Here is a 25,258-nt window from a genome sequence, read left to right as displayed (position 1 = left end):
GAGCAAAAATATCTACCTCATCTATACAACATAGAAACGTGGTATTAAGCATTCTCCGGCTACAAGTTTTCAAGGGGGTCGGGAATTCCAACTAATTTATGGTAAAACTATTTCAGCATTAGTCTTTGCAGTACAAGCAACGGTGCACAGTGAAAAAGGCTGGCATTATAAACCATATGGTTCAGTAGCACCACAAAAGCACTATCACAAGTTAATAAGCAAACACTAGATGAAATTTTATTTTGACAAGTTACTTCTCTCATTAAACTCTCAAGAGTTGACAGCAGCCGGTACTTTTCAGTTTGAAATTCAATGAAATATGCAGTAAATCAGCAGATTCAATTGTATATCAGAATATAAATGACAAAAAAAACTAGGGTTTCTGGATAAATAATCCAAACTAAAGGGGAAGGGGGGCCCTGTTTTACGAAGACAGCTCTTCCAGAACCTTGGTTGTGACCTCTTGGGGAAGTTTCTCTGCTGGAAGATTAGCAACCTTGCCTTTCTTGGAATAATATTCAATAACCTGAAATTCAAAATAATGAACCCCGTTACAGAAAATAATGAAAAGCAAAAGGAGAACCATGTAAAATGTGACTTGGTGTAACAAACAAGAAAGTTGAGACATATTTCTAACACTCCAACAGAAAACAGAGAAGCTTTTGCTCTGGAGCAAATAATACAAAAATGATAGGAGGTTATCAACCAGACACTGTATATATCACAGAACGGAAGATAAAAGACGTTCGTCAATAGTGGCTTGAGATATCTCTGCCCAACTATGTACCACCAATCCCAATTATTAATGTTTCACGCACTTACTGCCTCAGGTTTTCTGATTATCAGAGATAACTCACTAAAGTTCTAAAAGAGAAAAACATAAACAGAAAATGTGGAAAAAGAAAAACACATGCACACAACATCATCAATCACCACCCTACCTAAGGCATTTGAAGAAGAGAACAACAAAAACAGAGTTGCGCAAGCAAGTCCATTAGATAATATTTTCACCATTCCAGAGTATAAAAGAATAAACTTCATCCCTATACTAAGTATCACTAAAAGGAGTAAATGACTACATCCCCAACTGTAGATCATGCACAATTTACATAAGGAATAGTTCATTCATTCATTTTTTTTCTTCACATCCAAAATTTTCCAAAGAAAAGATAAGGAAGAGGCATACTGGTTCAGTTTGCTTGTGAAATGCTTCCAGCCTTGACTTGAGAACAGCAGCAGTATCATCCTTGCGCTGGATCAGAGGTTCTCCAGTTACCTTGAGCAAAACAAGAAACAAGGAAACCATGTTTTTTCAGCACAAATTCATCTAAGACTATAATTGAAGCTCATGCATACTCTGCTTACAACAAGCAGGTTGATACACACTTGTAGACTAATTAGCTACAAAAAATTTAAGATCTTTGTTATGCTGTTTTCTAGCCAAAGTTTCTTGCACGTCTTTCTTAATATTCTTATCTTCTCTTACCAAAAGACTTAAAAGAAAAAAAGCAGAAGAAGAAGATATTGCCTCCTTACATCATCAACACCAGGAACCTTGGGTGGTGCAAATTTCGTGTGGTAGGTTCTACCACTAGGTGCGTGTATCCAGCGACCGGTAATCCTCTCTTCCAAGATTGCATCATCAATTGCAAAGTTGAGCACCTTATCAACTTTAACTCCCCGGTTTTCCAGCATCTCATCTAGCTGCATTAAGGAATATAAACTTATTGTTAGAGCACAAGGACACACAAACTAAAGAAACTTACTTTACATAAGAAACTCAAGCAGTATTGGTTGCAACATATATCCAGATGCCAGAGAATGCAGCACCTTCTGTGCTTGAACCACAGTCCTCGGAAAACCATCCAGAATGAAACCTTTCTGACATGAAGGCTTCTTTGTTGCTTCATTTATGATTCCAACAACCAGGTCATCAGAAACAAGCTCTCCCTGAAATATAGTTACATTATTACCTATTAGAAATTTATGGTGAGATATAAGAACACAGTACAAGAAAAAATATATTATAGTAAAACAACATACAAAGAGGAGTTGCTACCTTTTCCATAGCCTCTTTAGCTTTAATTCCAAGAGGAGTCTTAGCAGCAACTGCGGCTCTTAACATATCACCAGTAGCCAAGTGGCACAAGCAGAATTCATCCTTAATTATAGGTGATTGGGTACCTTTTCCTGACCCAGGTGGGCCTGCACCAAACAATTTTTATGATTACACACATGGAATGATGGAAACAGCCAGGAAAATAAAGCAAGAACTCCTTGGATGGAGGCCCAGCAAACTGTGAGACAAACATTCTTAAAGCCTCGGCAAAATTACTACTTCATGTATCATCACTGTAGGAAGCAACAAAGGAAGACACTCTAAAGTTTTTCCCTATTTTCTTCTTAAGATCTCAATTTAAAACACTCACACTGATACACACACAGATACCTACATGTGTATACAATGTATTAACGGCTAGCATGCGGGCATGCCAGAATTCATCAGCGTGACATCCTTTGGGAATGAATGACTCGGCATTGTACTGCAGAATAGAGATAAAATAGAAAGAGAGAAAGAGAGAGATGAATAGACAATTGACCACCCCATCCATTTACAGCTTAAAAAAAGAAAAAGAATCTGGACCCAACCATCAAATCCCAATCACCATTTCGTTTTAGAAGTACAGAGAGAAAAAGGGCAACAAAATTAAATTTCTTTGTTCTTACAATTCTTGTAGAAACACATAACTGAAAGACAAATTCGAACCAAGTCAAGCCTTTTCACCTAATTTTTTTTATGTGCTTCATAATTTTTTTCCATTTATTATATAATTTACTACATTTTCTGAGTAACCAATCAGAGTAAAACAATAAATCGAGGGGACACGGACATCTCAGTCAGAAATCAGAACCCACCAAAGTAGACAATGAGAAACGCAGACACAAACACAAAAGCATCAAACTTTGAATCACAAACGCATCGAATTCTCGGATCTGAGTGGTTCTTAAAACCAAACTTGGCCCAAAATTAAGAACAAAAATAAAAGCTTTAAGCTCATACTATATATGCACGCATACGTATATACAAGATATAATAGTGCATGAATATGAAGGGAGTCACCGATGAGAATGAGGCGCTTGTCAGGCTTGGTGGCGCATTTCATGCGACGGATGAGCTCAGTCATGAGATCGACGGACTGCACGTCTTCCAAATTCGGTGCTGCAGAGCTGCTCGCCATGGCTGTTTCTCTCAGCTTAGGGTTAGGGTTTTCTGTCTCTGGGATTAGGACTGAGAGACCTGAGAGAGAGAGAGAGAGAGAGAGAGAGAGAGAGAGGGATGTAGAAAGGAAAGGTTTAAGGTGAGGTTGTTGTACTTGTTCGGATTTCGGACCCTCCAATGCTTCAAACTCAAGCAGCCTCCTAAAACAGCCGTTTTATTACCTACCAGGTCATGTTGGAAATGACTTATTTGCCCATGTACTCTTGGATTCACTCTCAAATCTGAATGGGTAATTTGGGCATTGCTCTAGAAAGAGTCAAAACGACAAAAACAAAGTCAATTTGTGATTATTTTTCTTAATTCATATTTGCATTGGGTAATCTGGCCTATCCTATAAACTATAAAGAATAGTCAATTTGGGTGGGGGGAGTAAAAACAAAGTAAAGAAAAGAGAGAGAATCACACCTTTAACACTTTTTCTTTTGTTCAAAGGAATTCTGTTTCCTATGAATTAATTAGCAAGGAATTGTTAGGAGGAGACATGAGTGGTTGGTGGGAGGAGCAACAACCTGCTCATTGTCTTTCACAATCTTTCTGGGTGGTTTATTATCAACAAGAGTCTCCCAACCATTGTTGCATCTTGCATGTCCACTTAATACATAACAAGAGAATTTCTCTTACCAAACAGTCAATCTAGCCATTGATAATCTGATAACTGGACTTTTGTTTAAATACAATTTGTATTCATAATCTAACAAGATACCATTACTTTGAAAAAAGTAGTCGCATCCACGAATAAAAATGCATCCATTGAACAAAACTATGTGTCAAGCATGAAGTGATCACATGATAACCACAAGCACATAACCAAAAACAAAAACAAAAGCCGGTTTAGAGAACAAGACCACTGCCAATAGCAACAGAGATCTGCAATTTCAATTGGCTGCACGACTATAATATGATAATATCATAACCATAGCCAAATCTGCAAACTACCGATGTTGATAATAAATTTAAATTCAGATTAAAGTGCAACTAGAAAAGTTACTACATGGCTGAGTATTCAACATGGTTTTGATTGATCACATAAGGAGCTGGGGCTCATTTCTACAACTATGAAGCTGTAGACATCATCAAAACCACATAAAGGCAGCAGCCCAGATAAATATCCACATGAGCCTCAAACACTGAAAACACATAAAACTCGTGAAAACTTAATCACTGTCTTCACTTCTTGATTTTTTCTTCTTTTTCTTCTTAATATCACTGGCAACCGGTAGATCCTCTCCATCTTCATGTTTACTCTTCTTCTTTTTCTTCTGTTTGGCTGCTCCATCCTCCTCAACATGTCCATTAGTCGCATCCTCCATGGTTTGATCCTCCTGATCCAATTTTCGCTTGTCCTTGTTCTTCTTCTTCTTTTCAGATATATCTTCAGTGGCATCTCCATCTGTAATGGCAGCTGGTTCATCACCATTCTCTGCAGCTGCACCCTTTGATTTCTTTTTCTTGCTTTTCTTCCCTGAAGCTTCAGTAGCCACTTCTTCTGTTTCCATTTCTGTATCTGCAAAAGTTACATGGCAAGTACACTATGCAAAATTACACAACACAGAAGGCGAAGCTACCAATATTTCTACTCCAAATCACAGGTATGGCATGTCCAATCAAGTATGACTAGATGAAGCACAAGCAAGGGATCATCACAGTCCTCATATAGTATCATTGACAGATATCACATTTAACCATAAACTATATTCCTATTTTTGGATTGATGTTAAATGAAAAAAAGCACCATATTCGCTTGGTTATGCACCTTTGCCTTGAGTGCTCTCAATTGCAGATTTCATAACATCAATGTTTTTACGAGGGGCAACACCCTTGTCATAGAAGTCGAGTCGCTCCTCAACTTGTTCACGGAGTTTTTCCCCAAAAGCAGTAGTGCTACTCTCTGCATCACAGAAGGTCACAACAACATTAATTATGCAGAATAAACTGCAATGCATAAGAAAGAAAAGTAGGACAGACAATATTGTCTGAGGACAGTTAGAAGTCACCTGAAAAGCAATCAATGCGAGATGCAATAGAACACTTGTTTGCAAGATATCGAGCCATTCGGCCCTTGTTCCGGGCAGATGCTCGACCAATAAAAGATGAATGGAATATCAGTCCATATTTGGGTGTGTTTCCCCTGGTTTTTAATGCCCTGGGAAGAAGAAAATTGAGTTAATCTAAAGACTTATAATCAATCAAGAGGATTTTTTTTCTTTTTTTTTTCTTATCAGGAGAATACACTAAAGTAACAAATTCTTAAATGACAACTACTATTTTAAGGCCATCAGATGAGTATTTCAAACTAATAGAATTAGAACAACTGGATTCCGTTTTAGTGAACCACCTATCATGTAGTAATTTACAAGCAATTGAGGAAAATGCCAAGTAAGAGCACCTGAAGAGAGCCTTCTCTGCACCAAGGATCTGAAGAGTAGAAGAAGGGCATTTAGCCAAATTCGTAAGACTACCAGCATGAGAAATCAAACGAGCTCCAACTACTTCACCAATTAAAGAGGCCAAATTGGGTGCTATGTCATTCATTTTAGTAACCAGATAATCATAAAGCTTCTTCCTGTATTCAGATAGTTCCATCACCCTCTGTGCAAATTGATGAACATTGATCAAGTCAATTGGAGACAAATCCTGCCCTGCAAAAAAAAAAAAATTAAAACAAAAATGACAATTAGAATAACAGATAAATTGTTAGAAAATTATATAAATGACAGGGAATATATTATGAAGTCTAACCCATGGATGCTTTGGCAGCTTCTATAATCTCCTTTGCCTTATCTTCATCTCCAACAATGTCAGTTAGTTCTGGAAGTTTGTCTTCAGCCAATGTTGACTTGTCTTCAATAGATTTTGCAACTTTAGCATAAAGATAATTGTCATTGACAATCTTCATCAACTCAGGAAAATGCCAAGAGTACCACTCTCTGCAGATAAGTGATAAACAAAAATACCCATAAATATTATTTTCTTTTGTCTTCCCACAATCAACAAGTTCTTCCAGATGGTATACCAGTTAAAATGTTTAGGAAATGGTATAATCAATCCTAATCTCAATTACTGACTATATAACATGTCTATATGAATGGCATTATCATACCTGACTCTCATGGAGAAGGAATTGATATCCTTGTCAAGTGTATCTAGAAGGAAGATTGCTTGAATCACCATATTGTCAACTTTGTTAACATTGAACTTGACTTTGGCTCTGCTGTAACTGTGCCCTAGACCAAGCTGGGCTTTCTCTAAGTCACCAGGCTAAGGTGAGAAGGTGAGGAGAGAATGAAAAACAAAAATGTGAAAGATAGAAAAAAAAAAAAAAGTTAAACCCAAAAAAGGAATACCAAGAGAAATCCTAATGACATAATATAATGAAAAGGAAAAAAAAAAAGGATGTGTATATAAGAAGAATTCAAACCTTAAGGTCCTTGATGAACCTATCAAAATGATCTCGCACTCCACGGAGCAGCTCAAGAACAAACTCATTACTTTGGCAAGGAATTTTAGTCACTTCAAGGATGTGAGAACCAATCTTTGGTTCAGCTACTCCCAAACTGAACTTTGCCTTCTTACCTTCCTTAACTTTTGGGAGATTAAGCTCCAAAAAGTTCCTTAACTCATCAGTCATAATCCCTGAAATCCAACAACTAATTAGCACAAACCCTTTGATAGACATAACCAAAGAAAACTACACTTACAAAGAATAACTGCATTTAAATACACCAAGCTCTTCGGGAGATGCAAAAGTAAACTTTAACTAACAACCTTGTAGTAAATTATATTATTTACTAAACCATTTCAAATTACAAATACACCAAACAAGATATTGGTAGCAAGTTTTTGAGAGACAGAGAGAAGGCAAAAAATTGAATCTTCAGTACCTGAAAAATACAAAACACTCTTTAGACTAACACAATTAGCTCATTTAAGCTTTCCATATCGTAAACCAAAACAACCTAATAAGTAGAATTCAAAGTTCCGATAGTCTGATATCTTATAGTCTTTTAAGTAGTCCACTTTTCCTTTCCACATGTTTTTTCAAGCATATGAAGCACTAACAACCAAGTAAAACCAGGCAATATACTAACCAATTAAGCTGGGTCGAGTTTCTCATCATTTCTTAAAAATTGAACGCATAAACAGTATATAAACGAATGCAGCAACAGTCAAAATTACAAAACAAAAGACTAATACGTGCATGAATTATTTTCCTTCATTTTCCCATTAAACAAACAGAAAAATATTCAAACTTGAGCATCCATGACCAGGCAACTTAAGAATCAAACAGAAACGAAATCAATGAAAAGACCCTAATCAACATATATATATATATATATCAGCAAAGCTAAAACGAACTAAGACAGAAACCCAAAGCAAGGTTGAGTTCTCTACCTTCAGAGACTGAGTTGCATTGTTGGAGGGCATCGAGGGCCGACTCAAATGGGTAGAAAGCCGTGAGCTGGACCACCTTCCCAAACCGGTTCAGGTCCGAAACAGAGCCCCGAACCGCCTCGGTGTTCTGGCCGATTTGGTCGAGCCCATGAGCTTGAAACAGAGAGTAACCAGAAGCTGCTTCGTAGAGCAGGTAAAGTGCCATCGAGCACTCGAAACGGCGGCGTATAAAGCTTCAGCTTTTATTAATGGAACCCTCTCTTTCTCTCTAAAACTGTCGGAATCGGCTGTGGAAAGAGCGAGGAAGAAATGCTCGCATTTGAAGGTTGGGTTAGGGTTTAGGGTTTTTTCAGAGAGGAAGAGTGGGCTTGTTTATGTATGTGTTGGTGAGTCATTCTGGGCCGTTCGATGTGTATACTGAGTCCGGGCTTGGTGAATCCAACGGTTGGTGTGTGACATGAAGAGGTGTGGGTCCCGTGTGGTGAGCTTGGCCTAGTGGGGGATGATAGATATGTTTGGGTAGCAACATATTTTACGACTGATCCAATTTAGGTTACTATCCCTTGAGTGTTCGAGTTGATTGTAGGACGGGAAAAGGTGATCCCCATAATTCTCTTTCACTCAACTGCTACACTATACTCCATGGTGGCTTCATATTTTTAATGGTCGGGTAGTTCAAGAAATTAGGTCTTTCAAGACTTCTTTTTCTTGGAATGCCCATACCAAGGGGAGGTGAATTAAAAGAGGCAGGCAGCCCTCATTATCGATGGACAATCATATTTTTCTCTATTATTCTCATTTTATAATGGATTTTTATAATCAAAATTGTTTATTTTTTAAATAATTATTTGAAAATTATCTATGCAAAAAATTAAGTGAAACGAAAATTGTTTGGTCATGTAATCATTATAAAATAAACAAATGATGAATCAAATTGTTACATAATCAAACGATTTTCGATTCAGTTAATTTTTTGCAAACATATCTTCATAGTTAGATCAAAAAATGAACGGTTTCGATCATGAATTTATATTGCATAATAAAATTAATAAATGAGAAGGTCGGTGAAGAAAGTGAATAACATTTCTCTTTTACAACTATGTGAAAATTTGAGATTTTTTAAATGAACTAAGGATATCTTGGTCTCATGATAGTGGTGCATGGTCGGTTTATTGTTAATGGTTCAAATCTCAATTTTCAAAATGTTTGTGTCATTAGATTGTGCATCTAAATCACTTAATTGATCATTAACTGCCACAAACTAAATCCATCATCAGAATTTAGGAATTGTTACGCCATATTAAATTGGACTGAACTATACTAGATTGTGTAAAATTACAATGAATTGGAATGTATTGCCTTAAAATATTATATTATTGTAGCAACTACCTCTTTTTTTCGGATCCATAGTTAAGCTCTTGCTCATGTTCATCGATATTCACTTTCAAACAACTAAGCAAGATGGATGTCAAAATCTATTTCGGCCCATTTTGCCCTTATTTTTTTGTCTTACTCACCATGTTAACTAGTTACAACAGATTCTTCATGAATCATGCTCTTTTGGATTCCATTTATGGTTATTTTGGTTTATTTTTAATGACAACCCTTCGGCCTCTCATTCTTTTCGTTATGTTATGATAAAGCTAGCAAAGCCTTTCTTGTCGACATTTTTTCTACTTGTTTGTTCCCTTGTGAATGTCTCGTCATTCTCAAAATGCATATCGCTTTGTTGGTCCGGTCATGAATAGTTTGTTTGAGAATGAGTATTGGTGTGGTGCCCCCAATTCCATGGTACTTCACAAGTAGTTATTGGTATTGCACCATCTCAATTTAAGTCGAAAAAGGGTTTTCACGCTACCTTTTCCTAAGATACAAATAATTTAAATCCATGCTTCAATATATTATAATTTTAGTCCAATATAATACAATTAGAGTCCATCCTAACCCAAATGAGGCATATCAAACGCGCTTTACTAGTAGTATAAAAATTCTTTCAAATAACTAAAAGCAGTTTTTATGCATTCAGTAAAAACAAATATGTGTTTATTGAGGAACATCTTCAAGAAAAAATTTCAGTATATATGTAAGATCCTTTTTTTTTTTTTTTTTTTATGAAAAGGAAAATACTTTTAAAAATTAAATATTTTATTTCATATAATATCTGTAAACCCAAAGGTAACTAATGAAACCTAGTGCCTCCCCATGACAAACTTGGGTTCAGTCAATATAAGGCCCGATTAGGAAGTTGTTACTCAATGAACAACCTCTCAATCTCAAGCCACATGCCCACAATTAAAATGGGCTAGCCGGCAAAGCCCAAGTTGAAACTTAAATGGAACGTTAACATCATGTCGTTGATGATGCAACTACAAACGACATGTCGTTACATTCGTCGTGTTCAGTCAAAAACTCAATTTTATAAAAGGGGCCAAAGCCAAAAGGCAATGCACAAGAAGAAAGGATGCAAAGGAAAGCCCAATGCTTGAAGCACTTCGATAGCATCCAATAGCTTTTCAAATTACAGACCAGGTAAACCTTCATTCTCAGCTAAGCAATCTTTTACTTCTCAATTATCCAATGCTTCGTTCAGTTTTCACAAAACTAAAGCGCAGAGCGTCACCATTTAGGTATGGCTACATGTTCTCAACCTTCACTCCCAAACCTATCTCAGCCCTCTCTAATTTAACAGATAAACAATCTTTTACAGTCTCTTACCTTAAAAAATCATGTGGGTTGTCCTCAGAATCAGCCATTTCAGCTTCCAAGAAGCTCCGCATTGAACCCACACACAACCCTGACTCGGTACTGAGCCTATTTAGAGCTCACGGGTTGACTCAGAACCACATCAGAAACATAATCACCAAACGTCCGGTATTGCTTTTGGCTGATTTAGACGGTAAACTTGAGCCCAATTTGAAGTTGTTTAAGTCTTTGGGGTTTTCAAACACTAGCCTTGCCGAAATGATTTGTAAACACCCACGTGTGCTTGAGAGTCGTGCACAAACGGTGTTTGAGTTCTTTCGAAATCATGGTTTCAGTGAAAAGGATATAACAACCATGACCATGAAGTGTCCTGCATTGTTTTTATTAGATACTCGGAAGATTTTAAAGCCAAAAATCGATTTTTTTCAAATCTTTGGGTCTTTCAGACCTTGAAACTGCAGAGATTTTATCCAAAATGCCTTATATTCTATCAAGCAGCCTTAAAAACATCATCATTCCAAATGTTGAAGTGCTTAGGCGGTTTCTCAGCAGTAATGAGAGTGTCCTAAAGGCTATAAAGGGTTACCACCGGGTGCTTCGATTTAATTTGGAAAAGGTGATGGAGCCGAACATGTCAACGTTCAAGAGCCATGGTGTACCTGAGTCACTTATTGTGAAACTTTTGATGGTTCATCCAGGTACAATGCTTCTAAGGGGTAATCGAGTTAGTGAGATTATTGGTGAAGTGAAAAATTTGGGGTTTGATCCCAATAAAATGCTATTTGTTCTAGCCTATCGTAACATGGCAGTGATGAGTAAGACACTCTGGGAGCAGAAGTTGGAAACTTATAGAAGTTTTGGTATGTCGAAAGATGATATTTATTCAGCAATCAAATTGCAACCCATGTGTATGCTTACTTCAGTGAAGAAGATCCAGAAATTGATGACTTTCTTCATTCATAAATTGAATATGAAGCCATCAACGATTTCAAGGAATCCAAATCTTTGAATGTTTAGTTTGGAGAAGAGAATTATTCCTAGGTGTTCAGTTCTGCAACTTTTACTGTGGCGGGGGTTGATAGACGAAGATATTAACTTTGTTTATGTGCTCATAATGACTGAGAAGACTTTCATGAAGAGAATAATGAGCAAATATAAAGAAGTGGTTCCTGATGTTGTTATGGCACACGAAGGCAAGATAGAATTTCAAGGGTTTCCAGCTCCTTTAAATATGTAAGTAACTATGATGAATTGACTGATTGAGCCAGTGCTGAAGGATCCCCTGTTTATTGACTTCACCATGTTGGCTGTGGGTGCTGTTCTTGACTTTTTGGTTGAGAACTAGAAGGGAAGACGAGCAAAATATCCATTGCTACATCTTTGTTACAGTTTAGTCCAGTTGTGTTGCAAACCCTGGATGACAAATTAGAACTGGTCAATGTTGGAAACTTGGAGGAATCTGTATTAACAATAAACCTTGTGAGCTTATATTTTGCTGGTTGGTGCATGGGTACTGGGAATCTGACAAAAGTGCTTCAGGAGAATAATCTCTGACATGCTGTGAACCCACTGGTAGGCATTATATGTGAGAGGCTTCAAATGTCAAGTCATTCAAGGGTCTCCAGGTTTGTGAGGCCTTAGATCAACTCAAATCAGGAAATATCATTTTAAGCAATTTTGTGGCCTCTAAACTGTTTGATAGCTCTTTCTCCCTCTTTTTGTATTCTCGTTTTTATTTTTTCGTATGTATGAATTTCCATTTCTTTGTCTAGCTTTGACTTATTTTATATCTCATTTTCCCTGGTATGATCTGTTTGTGAACTACTTTATCCATTCAGATGGTTAGAGTTGTTATGCAGTGTTTGTATTGGTGCCATGGTTCAAAATAAGTCTTAGCTAGCAGTTTGAAATAATCTAGAAAGTTTTTTCTCTTTGTTGTGTCTGGATTTGTTGCCTAAGCATAACTTAGGGGCTGAGGCATTGGGTGCTGCCATGCCTAGGTTATGACTTAACCTATAGGGCAATAGTGTACTCATTGGAGCTGCCTAATTCATTCCAACCATTACATCTTTTATACAGCCTCCGGATGCCAACCATAGATAAATAAAAGGCTTAATGTTCAATTTAGACACTTAATTATAGGAGGTATTTCAATTGCATCCATCATCTATAAAATCATTCAAAAACATACCTCATCTAAAATTTAGAGGGCTGTTATTTGCACATCATTTTCTTCTCTTTGCACACCCTTTCTTAAAAAAAAATAAAAAATCAAGGGAAAAGACCATTTGGCCCTCCCCTCACCCACACACCCCATCCCCATCTCCCCCCTCCCCCCCCCCCCCGCGTGCACACCCCATCCCGATCTCCCCCCCCCCTCGGTACACACCCCATCCATCCCCATCTCGCCGGCACACACCCCACCGTCGAAGCCCACCCCCCACCCTTTCTATTCGGCCCGCCCCACTCTCTCTACTTCCCTCTTACCCCGCCGACCACCGCACCCCCTTCCCTCTTGCCACCTCCCCCTCCTCCCCGCATGCACCACCCACTCTCTCTGCTTCCCTCTTACCCCGCCGACCACCGCACCCTCTTCCATCTTGCCACCTCCCAATCCCTCCTCCCCCTTCTCCCCGCATGCACCACCGCCAAGCAGACAGCACCACCGCCCAAGTAGACAGCCAAAAAAAAAAAAAAATTGCAGCGGGTTCGGCAGACCAGTGCCGAACCCGGTGGTTTCGTTCGACAGGTACCCGCCGAATAGAATAGGATTGTTCGGTGGGTACCTACCGAACGAAACCACCGGGTTCGGCACTGGTCCGCCGAACCCGATGCAATGTTTTTGTGGGTGTGGGTGGCTGGCCGGTAAGGGGTGTTTTGGGGAATGATGGCCGGCATCTGGGGAGTATTTTCCGACCGGTGGGGTGACTGGTGGTGGCCGGAGGAGGGAGAGGGAAAAAGAAAGAGTGGGGCGGGCCAGGGCTGGGGTTGGGTTTCGAGGAGAGAGAAAGATGAGGGGATGGGGGTGCGGTGGTCGGCGGGGTAAGAGGGAAGGAGAGAGAGTGGGGCGGGCGGGGGCTGGGGTGGTCGACGGGGGTGGGGTGTGTGCAGGAAAGAAGAGAGGTGGGGATGGGGTGTGTGGGTGAGGGGGTGTGTACGGGGGGGGGGGTGGGGATGGGGTGTGTGATTTTTGGGTGTGTGTGTTTTTTTTTTTTTTTTTTTTTCTGTTTAGGAAGAGTGTGCAAAAAGAAAAATGGATGGGGTGTGTGGGTGAAGGGAGGGCCAAATGGTCTTTTCCCTTGAGTTTTTTTTTTTTTAAGAAAAGGTGTGCAAATAGCAGCCCTCAAAATTTAAATTGAAAAAATGAATTTTTCTTCCTCTTTTCCTATTTTACCCTTCTCCACCTCTCACTCTCTCTCTCTTCCTTTTCTCCAACCAACCCTCCCAACCCAGCCCTTCCTGACCCCACCCCTACCACAACCTTCCGAACTCCAACTATAGCTCGTAGGGGGATGGCCGACACCAGTGGACCTGTCGATGGCCTTGGGCCGCCGGGAAATGGCCGGCCTTGGCTGGGCTGAGGTGCGCACAGAGAGGGAGTCACGTGGAGAGGAGAGGGAATAGAGGGATGGTCGGGGGGAGAAAGAGGAGTTGCAAACTGGTGGTTGGTGGTGCTGCGCCAACTCGGCTTGGCCTGGTCACGGCCGGATTGTGCGAAGTCACGCGAGAGAGAAGGGAGACACAGGGAAGAAGAAGAAAAATGAGAGAAGAAGAAAGAGAGAGAGAGAGAGAGGGGTAAAAAAAGAAAAGATGAAGAAAAATTTATTTTTTCAATTTAAAATTTAGATGAGGCTATGTTTTTTAATGATTTTGTAAATGATGGATGTAATTGAAATACTTCCTATAGTTTAGTATCTAAATTGAACTTTAGCCTAAATAAATATAGTGGGCTTTTGTGCAAGATATACCAAGATTTAAGTCATTGGTATGATGTACCAAGATGCCAAATTCCATGGTACTTCACAAGTAGTCATTGGTATTGCATGCACCATCTGATTTAAGTCGAAAAAGGGTTTTCACGCTACCTTTTCCTAAGATACAAATAATCTTTTAAATTCATGCTTTAATATAGTATAATTTGAGTTTAGTATAATACAATCAATTAGGTTTGTCGAGTCCATCCCAATCCAAATGAGGCATATCAAACATGTTTTACTAGTAGTATAAACATTCTTTTAAATAACTAAAAGCGGTTTTTATACATGAGTGCTGCTATTTGCACACCCTAAATTTCTCTTTGCACACCCTTTCTTGAAAAAAAAACAAAAAAAACTCAAGAGAAAAGACCATTTGGCCCTTCCCTCACCCACACACCCCCATCCATTTTTCTTTTTGCACACCCTCCCTAAACAGAAAAAAAAAAAACACACACACACCCCCAAAACTCACACACCCCATCCCCATCTCCCCCTCCCCCGTACACACCCCCTCCCCACCTCTCCACCATGCTGCACCACCCTCGCGCAGCACCACCACCGTGCGCCGCCCACCACCCTGCTGCACCAACCTCCCCGCGCCCACCACCATGCTGCACTACCCTCCCCGCGCGCAGCACCACCACCTTGCGCCTACCACCCTGCTGCACCACCCTCCCCGCGCGCAGCACCACCACCGTGCGCCCACCACCCTGCTGCACCACTCTCCCCGTGCTCACCACCATGCACCACCCCTCTCTCTCCTCCATGCTGCACCACCCTCCCCGCGCCCAACCCAGCCCCGACCACCCCAGCCCTCCAGCCACCGCGCGCAGCGCCCAACCCAGCCCAACCTCCTCCCTCCCCTCCACCCAGCCCCGGCCCCACTCTCTCTCCTTCCCTCTCTCTCTTTCTCTGTTAACACACCCGCGCAGCACCTTCTGCACCACCCTGCTCGCAGCAGTACCACCACCGGACCATCCTCGCGCGCAGGCCGTTCGGTAGTCATCCGCCGAAACCGGCGGGTTCGTTCGGTAGCCATCAGTCGAAGCTGTTAGTTTCGTTCGGCAGTCATTTGCCGAAACCATTAGTTTCGTTCGGTGGTTGTCTACCGAACCAACCGCAGCGACAGAGAAAGGGAGGGAAGAGAGAAGGGAGAGAGGAGAGAGGGAAGGAGAGAGAGAGAGAGAGATGGAGGAGCCGAGGAGGGGGCTTCCGGGCTGGTTGTGGTGGCTGTGGTGGCTGTTTTGGGGGTGCTGTGGTGATGGTGCATGCGGAGAGAAATGAAGATGGTGGTTAGTGGTGGCGCGCGGTGGTGGTGCTGCGAGGAAGGTGGTGCTGCGCGCGGTGGTGATTGGGCGAGTGGAAAGGAGAAAGGAGCTGCTGGGCTTGGAAGGAAAAAAAAAACAGAGGGCTGCGTGGGTGGGTGGGTGTGGTCGGGTGAGGGAGATGAAGGGGGGTGTGTGTGGCTGGGTGTGTGTGTTTTTTTTTTGTCTATTGATGGGGTGTGCAAAAGAGAAAAAATGGAGTTGGGGTGTGTTGGGTGAGGGTAAGTGTGTCTTTTTTTTAAAATTTTTATTGTTTTTTTACAAAAGGGTGTGCAAAAAGAAAAAAAAGGGTGTGCAAATAGCAGCACTCTTTATACATTTGGTAAAAACAAATATGTGTTTATGGAACATCTTCAAGAAAAATTTTCAGTATATAAGTAAGATCCATTTTTTTTATATGAAAAGGAAAATACTTTTAAAAATTAAATATTTTATTTTATATATTATCAGTAAACCCAAAGGTAACTAATGAAATTCTGAAAAACAAAAAGAGGTGCTAAGAACCTAGTGGCTCCCCATGACAAACTTGGGTTCAGTCACATGCCCGATTTGGAAGTTGTAACTCATTGAACAACCTCTCAATCTCAACTCTCAAGCCACATGCCCACAATTAAAATGGGCTAGCCGGCAAAGCCCAAGTTGAAACTTAAATGGAACGTTAACATCATGTCGTTGATGATGCAACTATAAACGACATGTCGTTCCATTCGTCGTGTTCAGTCAAAAACTCAATTTTATAAAAGGGGCCAAAGCCAAAAGGCAATGCACAAGAAGAAAGGATGCAAAGGAAAGCCCAATGCTTGAAGCACTTCGATAGCATCCAATAGCTTTTCAAATTACAGACCAGGTAAACCTTCATTCTCAGCTAAGCAATCTTTTACTTCTCAATTATCCAATGCTTCGTTCAGTTTTCACAAAACTAAAGCACAGAGCCGCACCATTTAGCTATGGCTACATGTTCTCAACCTCCACTCCCAAAGCCATCTCAGCCCTCTCTAATTTAACAGATAAACAATCTTTTACAGTCTCTTACCTTAAAAAATCATGTGGGTTGTCCTCAGAATCAGCCATTTCAGCTTCCAAGAAGCTCCGCATTGAACCCACACACAACCCTGACTCGGTACTGAGCCTATTTAGAGCTCACGGGTTGACTCAGACCCACATCAGAAACATAATCACCAAACGTCCAGTATTGCTTTTGGCTGATTTAGACGGTAAACTTGAGCCCAATTTGAAATTGTTTAAGTCTTTGGGGTTTTCAAACACTAGCCTTGCCGAAATGATTTGTAAACACCCACGTGTGCTTGAGGGTGATGCACAAACGGTGTTTGAGTTCTTTCGAAATCATGGTTTCAGTGAAAAGGATATAACAACCATGACCATGAAGCGTCCTGCATTGTTTTTATTAGATACTCGGAAGATTTTAAAGCCAAAAATCGATTTTTTCAAATCTTTGGGTCTTTCAGACCTTGAAACTGCAGAGGTTTTATCCAAAATGCCTTGTATTTTAACAAGCAGCCTTAAAAACGTCATCATTCCAAATGTTGAAGTGCTTAGGCGGTTTCTTAGCAGTAATGAGAGTGTCCTAAAGGCTATAAAGGGTTGCTACCGGATGCTTCAATTTAATTTGGAAAAGGTGATGGTGCCGAACATGTCAACGTTGAAGAGCCATGGTGTACCTGAGTCACTTATTGTGAAACTTTTCATGGTTCAGCCAAGGACAATGCTTCTAAGGGGTTATCGGGTTAGTGAGATTATTGGTGAAGTAAAAAATTTGGGGTTTGATCCCAATAATCTGCTATTTGTTCTAGCCTATCGTAGCATGGCAGTGATGAGTAAGACACTCTGGGAGCAGAAGTTGGAAACTTATAGAAGTTTTGGTATGTCGAAAGATGATATTTATTCAGCATTCAAATTGCAGCCCATGTGTATGCTTACTTCAGTGAAGAAGATCCAGAAATTGATGACTTTCTTCACGAATAAATTGAATATGAAGCCATCAACGATTTCAAGGAATCCAAATCTTTTACTGCTTAGCTTGGAGAAGAGAATTATTCCTAGGTGTTCAGTTCTGCAACTATTATTGTCGCAGGGGTTGATAGACGAAGATATTAACTTTGTTAATGTGCTCAAAATGACTGAGAAGACTTTCATGAAGAGAATAGTGAGCAAATATAAAGAAGTGGTTCCTGATGTTGTTATGGCACACGAAGGCAAGATAGAATTTCAAGGGTTTCCAGCTCCTTTAAATATGTAAGTAACTATGATGAATTGACTGATTGAGCCAGTGCTGAAGGATCCCATGTTTATTGACTTCACCATGTTGGCTGTGGGTGCTGATCTTCACTTTTTGGTTGAGAACTAGAAGGGAAGACGAGCAAAATGTCCATTGCTACATCTTTGTCACAGTTGAGTTCAGTTGTGTTGCAAACCATGGATGGCAAATTAGTATTGGTCAATGTTGAGAACTTAGATGAATCTGTATCTATAACAATGAACCTTGTGAGCTTATATTATGCTGGTTGGTGCATGGGTACTGGGAATCTGACAAAAATGTTTCAGGAGAATAATCTCTGACATGCTGTGAACCCACTGGTAGGCATTATATGTGAGAGGCTTCAAATGTCAAGTCATTCAAGGGTCTCCAGGTTTGTGAGGCCTTAGATCAACTCAAGTTAGGAACTATCATTTTAAGCAATTTTGTGGCCTAGAGCTCTTTCTCCCTCTTTTTGTTTTCTCGTTTTTATTTTGTCGTATGTATGAATTTCCATTTCTTTGTCTAGCTTTGGCTTATTTTTATATCCCATTTTCCCTGTTATGATGTTTTTGTGAACTACTTTATCCATTCAGATGGTTAGAGTTGTCGTGCAGTGTTTGTATTGGTGCCATGATTCAACTCTTATTTAAAAGACTCTTAGCTAGCAGTTTGAAATAATCTAGAAAGTTTGGTCTCTTTGTTGTGTCTGGATTTGTTGCCTAAGCATAACTTCGGGGATGAGGCATTGCGTACTCATTGGAGCTGCCTAATTCATTCCAACCATTACATCTTTTATACAGCCTCCGGATGCCAACCATAGACTAATAAAAATAGTGGGCTATTTGTGCAAGATGAACCAATGTGTCCTAAGCAGGAGCTCTTTTAAGATAATTTATGGCAAGGGTAAATATTCTCTTTATTTTAGTTATGATTATGAAAGCAAGGGCAGACTGTCATCCTCCAAAATCATATGGTTATAATAATTCCCTTAAAACTTTATTTGATAAAAATATTCCATGATGCTAAAGGTGAAATCATGAATTGGTCGGTCCCATCTTGGTACCAAAGATAAGCAAATATGAATATGAGAGTCTGTTTTGTCATTACCACTATCTCTATGCATCTGAGTATCCTCATGCTCAAACCTATCTTATTTCTCATTTATTACACTTTAAATGCTACTGTGCTGTATTACCTGTGTAAAACCTAATCTTTGTCAAGAAGTCAAAGTGACCTGAAATTAGGGTTCCATATTATGGAGGGTGGGACCGTATATGATGTTGTATACTGTGTAGATATGATTCTCTTTCCACTTGAGGCCATAAGATGCCTTATACAGATAGGGTTCTCTTTTTACTCATTGTTATTTCATGAGGAGCCCAGTCATGGCATAATTGATGTGGGACTTGCTTATTCACTTTTAGTTTTCTATCATTAATCTTACTTTGGAATAAATAATCTGTTGAATGCAAATCATATATCAGTTGTAATTTTTTCTGGGTCAGGGTATGTCTAGCTATGATGAACCTCCTCATGTTGGCCAAATTTCATGATGCATGTGATCTTTTTTTTAAGAGAGTGATGGCTAATTGTTGAATGTTGATTATAGAGAAAAGTGAATTATTATTTCATATGATGACTGTATCCGGTGTAAGTGCTCAGCTATGGTCTGTGAAAAATGAAATTTACTCTTGATTTTCCAATTTGTGAGCCACTTAATAGTTAATATGTTTGTTTGATGGTAATAGAATTGGCACCAGCATGTGATATTTGTAATATGCTGTAGGTTAACCTCATAAGATAAGAGCCCGGCCAAAAAAAAAAACCTCATAATATAAGAGGATGACCTTGAAAGCTGTCTACGACCAGTGGGACCTTGTAAGTGCTTGTTCTAAAAGATGACAGAGTTGTCACTGTCCATGTTGTATTGACTTGGTCATTCTTGCAAGTTATTGGCATAATTTGAGCTCTTCATTTTAATCCCATTTCCTCTGAAACTGGGCATACTTTTGGGATTGAACAAGATTTACAATCTGAGTGGCTTGAGCCTACTAGCATAAATGGTCTTCTGTGTTAAGAAATGCTGATATTTAGCTTTTCAACATGCTATTCACATGGCCCTTGTTTGTGATATTTTTGACTCAAAAGACTATAGGGGATTCAAATGTGGAGGACAGGTCCCTTATCAAATGCTTTATCCTGAGCTGCTCGACTCATATTAATGCTAGAAACTGCAAACTTCAGAACTCAGAAGATTTTTTAAAATTTTGACACTAATTGATGTGAAAGTGGAGAAAACCTTTTTTTTTTTTGGTTAAGAGAGTGGAGAAAACCTTTGACAAGTCTAATAAATAATAATATTGATTTTACAATAAATATCTAACCAGCTAAATAGCCTAAATTAACTAGTGGATTTTTATGAACGAATGGGCATCTGTTGATTTCATTTGGCACAGCCTGTCAAGTTATGGTAAGTTGCAATCACAAGTCCCAAGGACATGTATTCCTTTTACCAATCTACCCTTTTGAATATTTATATTGTTCATAATCAAATTAAAACAAAAAAAAAACCTACGGATCAAAAGAGCAATTGGAAGTTTGAAACACAAACATCTGCTTCATCGAAGCAACTGAAAAAGAAAAGAAAAACAGAAAACAAGGTAAAAATGGACATACAACTAAAAAATTAATTTTTTTCATGAGATAATTGTTGTTATGAACAAATAAGGTAACAGATTTTTCATTGTTTTCAAGTCGGTCACCTCCACCACTTCTCACTTACTGCTCAAAGAGAGCAAGACTAACACTGTCAGAGTAGCCGTCCCAGCTTTTTTTCTTAACATACCAGTAAAAGCCGACTCCATTAATGCTGGAGAGCTCATGGCCTTTTAGTAAGAACACCATGTGCGAGAACTTAATGCATTAAATAGAGGTACCCCACTTTCTCTGTTCTACTGCAGCAAACTTTTTCAGCAGAAAAGCAAATATTTGATAGTCACTCTTCTTCAATGGTTATTGCACATGCCACTCAAACGGATATTTGTTTCTCAGTTCTCATCCTTGTTTTTCCTTTGTGGGTTTTGCTTATTTTGCTTGACTTAAATCTAATACATTTGGTTTAGTAAGTGTAATCAGCCTGGGATTTCATTACTTCAAAGCCTCTGCATTTTCTCTGTTTCTGCTTTGTGTGGGACTTGCTCCAAAGTTCAATATTTTGAGGAATTTCTTTGTCTTTCAGCTTGTTGGGAACTTACATTTTCACTGTGTCTGATTTCTATTGGTTTCCTAAAATCCCAGAAAATTCAATATTTCAATCTGATACTGTCACAATTGGGTTTCATCTTTAATGAGTCATCCCCTCTTTCAACTCTGTTTGACTTATAATTATTAGCCTCCTTTAGTGTTTCAATAAAATGACAGGTTATATTGGGTTCTTTTATTGTACAGATTTTGGACACTTCATGGCTTCATGAAGCATTGATAATAAAAGGGAATTTTTCATGGGGTGTTCTAGATCATTTCTGCTATTCTGTCTTTCATGGAGTTTCTTATTTCTGAGTAGTCATCAGCTACAATCCTCTCAAACCCAAGTGCTTCTACAGCTAAGGAAGCATTTGGAGTACCCAAAGCAATTGGAAATTTGGGTCGATCATAGCATAGATTTTTGCTCTATATCTTCACTTGCACAAGTAAATATCACATGCCTAGACAATGATGTAACTGAGCTCAGAATTAAGGGTGATAAGCCAGCCAAAGTCAGTGAGTTCAATGGGGTTTCAATTCCAAAACAAACTTTATCAGTGAATTTCTCTTTGGACTCTTTTGTGACTACCCTGGCAAGGCTAAACAACTTGAAAACCCTCAGTCTTGTGTCTTTGGGCATCTGGGGTCAACTTCCAGACAAAATTCACAGGTTGTCTTCCCTTGAACATCTGGATTTGAGTTCAAACTTTCTCTTTGGTTTAATCCCACCTAAGATTTCTGCAATGGTGAAGCTTCAAACTCTTAAAATGGATGACAATTCTTTAAATGATACTATCCCCAACTGGTTTGATTCACTATCCAATCTCACAACTCTAAGCTTGAGGAACAACCAGTTGAAAGGTCCATTCCCATCTTCAATTTTGAGTATCAGCACTCTCACTGATCTTGCTTTGTCTAGCAATGAGATAGCAGGTAAATTACCAGATCTCATAAGCTTAAGTAGCTTACAAGTGCTGGATTTGAGTGGGAACAAATTAAATTCTATACTACCCTCAATGCCCAAAGGGTTGGTCATGCTTTTTCTCAGCAACAATTCCTTCTCTGGTGAGATTCCACAGCAATATTCCATAATAAGTGGGATTCAACACCTTGATATGTCATTCAATACACTTGGAGGCACACCTCTTGCTGCACTTTTCTCCTTGCCCAATATCAGTTACTTGAATTTGGCTTCAAATCTGTTGAGTGGTTCACTTCCAGGCCATCTAAGCTGTGGCAGCAAACTTGATTTCATTGATATATCAAATAATAGTTTGACAGGTGACTTGCCCTCTTGTTTGAGAACTGAATCAGAAAAGAGAATTGTTAAGTATGGTGGGAATTGCTTATCCATTGGTATGCAATATCAGCATGCACAATCATATTGCAAGGAAGTCAGCCCAAAGAAGAAACAATCTGGAGGAAAAGATGTAGGAATCTTGGTGGGTGTGATTCTAGGAATATTTGTGCTTACAGTGCTTCTGGTTTTAAGCATTATCATTTTCTATAGAAGATTTTGCCCTCGGGGGATCTCGGAGCAGCATTTACTGCAGAAATCAGTGCAAGATAGCACAGCAGCAGGGCTCTCCTCTGAGATTCTAACAAATGCAAGTAGGTCAACCACTAACAACAAATGACACTTCTTTTTCTTTGCAATTTTTTTTTTTTTTTTTTTTTTTTTTTTTTTTTTTTTTTAAGGCAGGTAGCATTTGATCATTAGTTTAAAAATTGATGAACATTTAAGCTGACCAAGATGGCTTTTTTTCTTCTTCTGTCATTCAGGATTTAATTCACAAGCTGCAAAGGTAGGCACACAAGGTCTCCCGGTGTGCCAGACATTTGCTTTAGAAGAGTTGATGGAAGCTACCAACAACTTTGACAACTCTGCCTTTTTGGGTGAAGGTTCATATGGGAAGGTATAGTTTGCAATTCAGAACATGTTACCACTCTGCTAAAATTGCTATGATGTCAGCTTGACTAAGCCATTGAAACTTCATTTTTCAATATAACATATGCTTCCTCATTTCCTTTGACATGCAGCTTTACAAAGGAAGACTAGATAATGGGACTCAAGTAGCTATTAGGTGCTTGCCTTTGTCAAAGAAATACTCGATTCGAAATTTTAAATTCAGGTTGGATCTGCTTGCTAAGCTTCGTCACCCGCATTTGGTATGCCTTTTAGGGCACTGCCTTGATGGTGGAGATGATTACAGTCTGGACAAGGTCTTTCTTGTATCTGAATATGTTCCAAATGGGACCTTTCGTGCTCATCTCTCTGGTAAGCTTGGAAAACTAAATATGAAATTTTTTTGGTGCAATTGAGAGCCTAATTTCAAATGTGTTCTCACCTTCTTTTGCATGTGTTTTCCAAGTCAAACTTAAGTAGACAGTATTGCATTTCTTTCAAAATTGATCATAACTTTTGGGCCAAAACACTTAGATATGAGATTTGGCCTCCTTTTTTTTTTTTTTTTTTCCCTATTATCATTTTTCTGGACAACTTCTTTATTGAAAAAACAAAAGGGAACTTGGGAATTTTCTTTTATGAAGCAGTGTAAACTTGGGCATAATATTTTCTTTTTAAGCATAACAAATAATGCTTGTGTAGGGAATAGTCCTGGAAAGGGTCTCAACTGGTCAGAGAGACTGGCAGTTCTAATTGGTGTTGCCAAGGCTGTGCACTTCCTACATACTGGAGTTATTCCTGGTTTCTTCAACAACCGACTGAAGATGAATAATATCTTGCTCAATGAGAATAATATGGCAAAATTATGCGACTATGGACTGTCCATTATCTCAGAAGAAACTGATAAATCTAGGGTAGGTCTCCTCCTAATGACTGAATAAATGGTTGGACCTGTGATAATACTTTTCTTCCCATGTAATTATGATTTGTTTGTTCTTATTTTGTAGGCAAAAGAAGACCTTAAATCATGGTAAGATTTCCATTTTTAAAGCAGTGTTGTGATGTAATCAGTACTATTTCTTTAGGTTTATACTGAACAGGCAGTTTATTTTGCTAGTTTATTTTGCAAGTTACTGTATCTTGCTGCAGGTTGGCTGCATAAGAGTTATTTAATTGTTGACATCTAACCATGAGGAGTCCATTTCTTCAGGAAAATGACAAGTTTACAGGATGATGCTTATAGCTTCGGATATATAGTACTCGAGGCTCTTGTTGGATCTTCCATGCCTGCTCGAAGAGAGGCAGTCCTGCTCAATGATATGGTAGTTGATGGATTTCTGACTTGATTCAGATCTTATTAATCTTTGCACTGCATGTACATGAAAAATGTGCAAGATTCATGACTCATGAGTTATAACGAACTCTAACTAATTCTGCTATTTACAGGCCTCTCTCAATAGTCAGGATGGCCAGAAACAGATAGTTGAACCGATTGTTCTAGCCACTTGCTCACAAGAATCTTTATCAATTGTGATCTCCATAATGAAAAAATGCATTTCTCCAGAGTCAAGCCGCCCATCTTTCGAAGACATCCTTTGGAACTTACAGTATGCAGTTCAAGTCCAGGCAACAGCAGATGGAGACCAAAGATTCGACACTGCATCACATCATTGATTTTTTTTTTCTTTGTGTAGCTGCTCCAAATCATTGCCATTTCATTGTGGTCATTTTCAAAATATTGCATACTTATGAGGCTACATAAGCAGAGAAATGTGCCTCAATCTGGGCAGTTTTCACTTAGATTTGTAACTGTGGTATGTATCTCATTTACTACAATATTAATTGTGTTGTATCATTAAAAGAAACCAAAATTGACTGAGCTAACTACTTTCTTTGTGTAACAAGTTACTACAAACATTGCTCATTGGGCAAGTTCAACAACTATATTAAAAATTAAAAAACAACAGTTATAACAAGCATAAATTTCTTCAATCAGTTTTTGGTTCAAAATATGCACACAAATCATATGTGGAGTCTTATAACACCTAGATTAAATCTAAAGCATGAACATTTAGATCTAGTTTACAACACATTATTTCCTATTTTCTTTTACAACACATAATCTTTTCTGTTATTGTCACATCTTTCCAGTTACATGTAGCTGCAGGTCATATC

General features: G+C 39.0%; 4 protein-coding genes and 1 pseudogene across 5 annotated transcripts; 3 read left to right on the top strand and 2 right to left on the bottom strand.

Moving 5' to 3' along the window:
• Window positions 1-230: 230 nt before the first annotated feature.
• On the bottom strand, window positions 231-3,389 carry ADK1 (adenylate kinase 1). The gene is made up of 6 exons (XM_086256326.1): window positions 3,122-3,389; window positions 2,060-2,205; window positions 1,831-1,950; window positions 1,537-1,704; window positions 1,187-1,276; window positions 231-526 (listed from the first exon to the last, which is right to left on the bottom strand). Exons 1-6 carry the CDS (start codon window positions 3,237-3,239, stop codon window positions 425-427), a joined length of 744 nt encoding a protein of 247 aa, XP_086112452.1. The 5' UTR covers window positions 3,240-3,389; the 3' UTR covers window positions 231-424.
• An 815-nt stretch (window positions 3,390-4,204) lies between these two features.
• LOC147274580 (nucleolar protein 56-like) lies at window positions 4,205-8,028 on the bottom strand. Its single transcript, XM_086256681.1, has 8 exons — window positions 7,673-8,028; window positions 6,699-6,913; window positions 6,381-6,538; window positions 6,020-6,207; window positions 5,667-5,919; window positions 5,275-5,423; window positions 5,034-5,168; window positions 4,205-4,784 (listed from the first exon to the last, which is right to left on the bottom strand). Exons 1-8 carry the CDS (start codon window positions 7,875-7,877, stop codon window positions 4,435-4,437), a joined length of 1,653 nt encoding a protein of 550 aa, XP_086112807.1. The 5' UTR covers window positions 7,878-8,028; the 3' UTR covers window positions 4,205-4,434.
• A 2,112-nt stretch (window positions 8,029-10,140) lies between these two features.
• Window positions 10,141-12,227, top strand: LOC147274579 (uncharacterized; annotated as a pseudogene).
• A 4,232-nt stretch (window positions 12,228-16,459) lies between these two features.
• On the top strand, window positions 16,460-18,501 carry LOC147274578 (uncharacterized). The gene has a single exon (XM_086228579.1). It carries the CDS (start codon window positions 16,573-16,575, stop codon window positions 17,932-17,934), a length of 1,362 nt encoding a protein of 453 aa, XP_086084705.1. The 5' UTR covers window positions 16,460-16,572; the 3' UTR covers window positions 17,935-18,501.
• A 2,043-nt stretch (window positions 18,502-20,544) lies between these two features.
• On the top strand, window positions 20,545-25,039 carry LOC147274577 (Leucine-rich repeat protein kinase family protein). Of its 2 annotated transcripts, XM_086228111.1 has the most exons (8): window positions 20,545-20,866; window positions 21,382-22,788; window positions 22,960-23,093; window positions 23,218-23,455; window positions 23,786-23,997; window positions 24,091-24,113; window positions 24,294-24,405; window positions 24,530-25,039. In XM_086228111.1, exons 2-8 carry the CDS (start codon window positions 21,435-21,437, stop codon window positions 24,755-24,757), a joined length of 2,301 nt encoding a protein of 766 aa, XP_086084237.1. In that variant the 5' UTR covers window positions 20,545-20,866; window positions 21,382-21,434; the 3' UTR covers window positions 24,758-25,039. The 2 variants fall into 2 exon arrangements, with proteins under 2 accessions (XP_086084237.1, XP_086084238.1); XM_086228112.1 differs by lacking the exon at window positions 20,545-20,866 and having other exon boundaries at window positions 20,889-22,788.
• The last annotated feature ends 219 nt before the right edge of the window (window positions 25,040-25,258 follow it).

The sequence above is a fragment of the Dryas octopetala genome, chromosome 9, assembly GCF_963921425.1.
Source record: "Dryas octopetala chromosome 9, drDryOcto1.1, whole genome shotgun sequence".
NCBI lineage: Eukaryota > Viridiplantae > Streptophyta > Magnoliopsida > Rosales > Rosaceae > Dryas > Dryas octopetala.
Note: the sequence above shows the minus strand (reverse complement) of the source record. Positions and strands in the feature narration are given on the sequence as shown.

Excerpts from the sequence above, each read along its gene's own strand:
- LOC147274578 (XM_086228579.1), top strand. The coding sequence starts at position 16,573 with ATGCTTCGTTCAGTTTTCACAAAACTAAAGCACAGAGCCGCACCATTT.
- ADK1 (XM_086256326.1), bottom strand. The coding sequence starts at position 3,239 with ATGGCGAGCAGCTCTGCAGCACCGAATTTGGAAGACGTGCAGTCCGTC. Across the intron at positions 2,206-3,121 it reads CAAGCGCCTCATTCTCATCG|GCCCACCTGGGTCAGGAAAA; the intron begins GTGACTCCCTTC and ends TGTTTGGTGCAG. Across the intron at positions 1,951-2,059 it reads CTAAAGAGGCTATGGAAAAG|GGAGAGCTTGTTTCTGATGA; the intron begins GTAGCAACTCCT and ends ACTATATTTCAG.
- LOC147274577 (XM_086228111.1), top strand. The coding sequence starts at position 21,435 with ATGGGGTGTTCTAGATCATTTCTGCTATTCTGTCTTTCATGGAGTTTC. Across the intron at positions 23,094-23,217 it reads GTGAAGGTTCATATGGGAAG|CTTTACAAAGGAAGACTAGA; the intron begins GTATAGTTTGCA and ends TTTGACATGCAG. Across the intron at positions 24,406-24,529 it reads CAGTCCTGCTCAATGATATG|GCCTCTCTCAATAGTCAGGA; the intron begins GTAGTTGATGGA and ends TGCTATTTACAG.
- LOC147274580 (XM_086256681.1), bottom strand. The coding sequence starts at position 7,877 with ATGGCACTTTACCTGCTCTACGAAGCAGCTTCTGGTTACTCTCTGTTT. Across the intron at positions 5,169-5,274 it reads TCGCATTGATTGCTTTTCAG|AGAGTAGCACTACTGCTTTT; the intron begins GTGACTTCTAAC and ends TCTGTGATGCAG. Across the intron at positions 4,785-5,033 it reads TGAGAGCACTCAAGGCAAAG|ATACAGAAATGGAAACAGAA; the intron begins GTGCATAACCAA and ends TAACTTTTGCAG.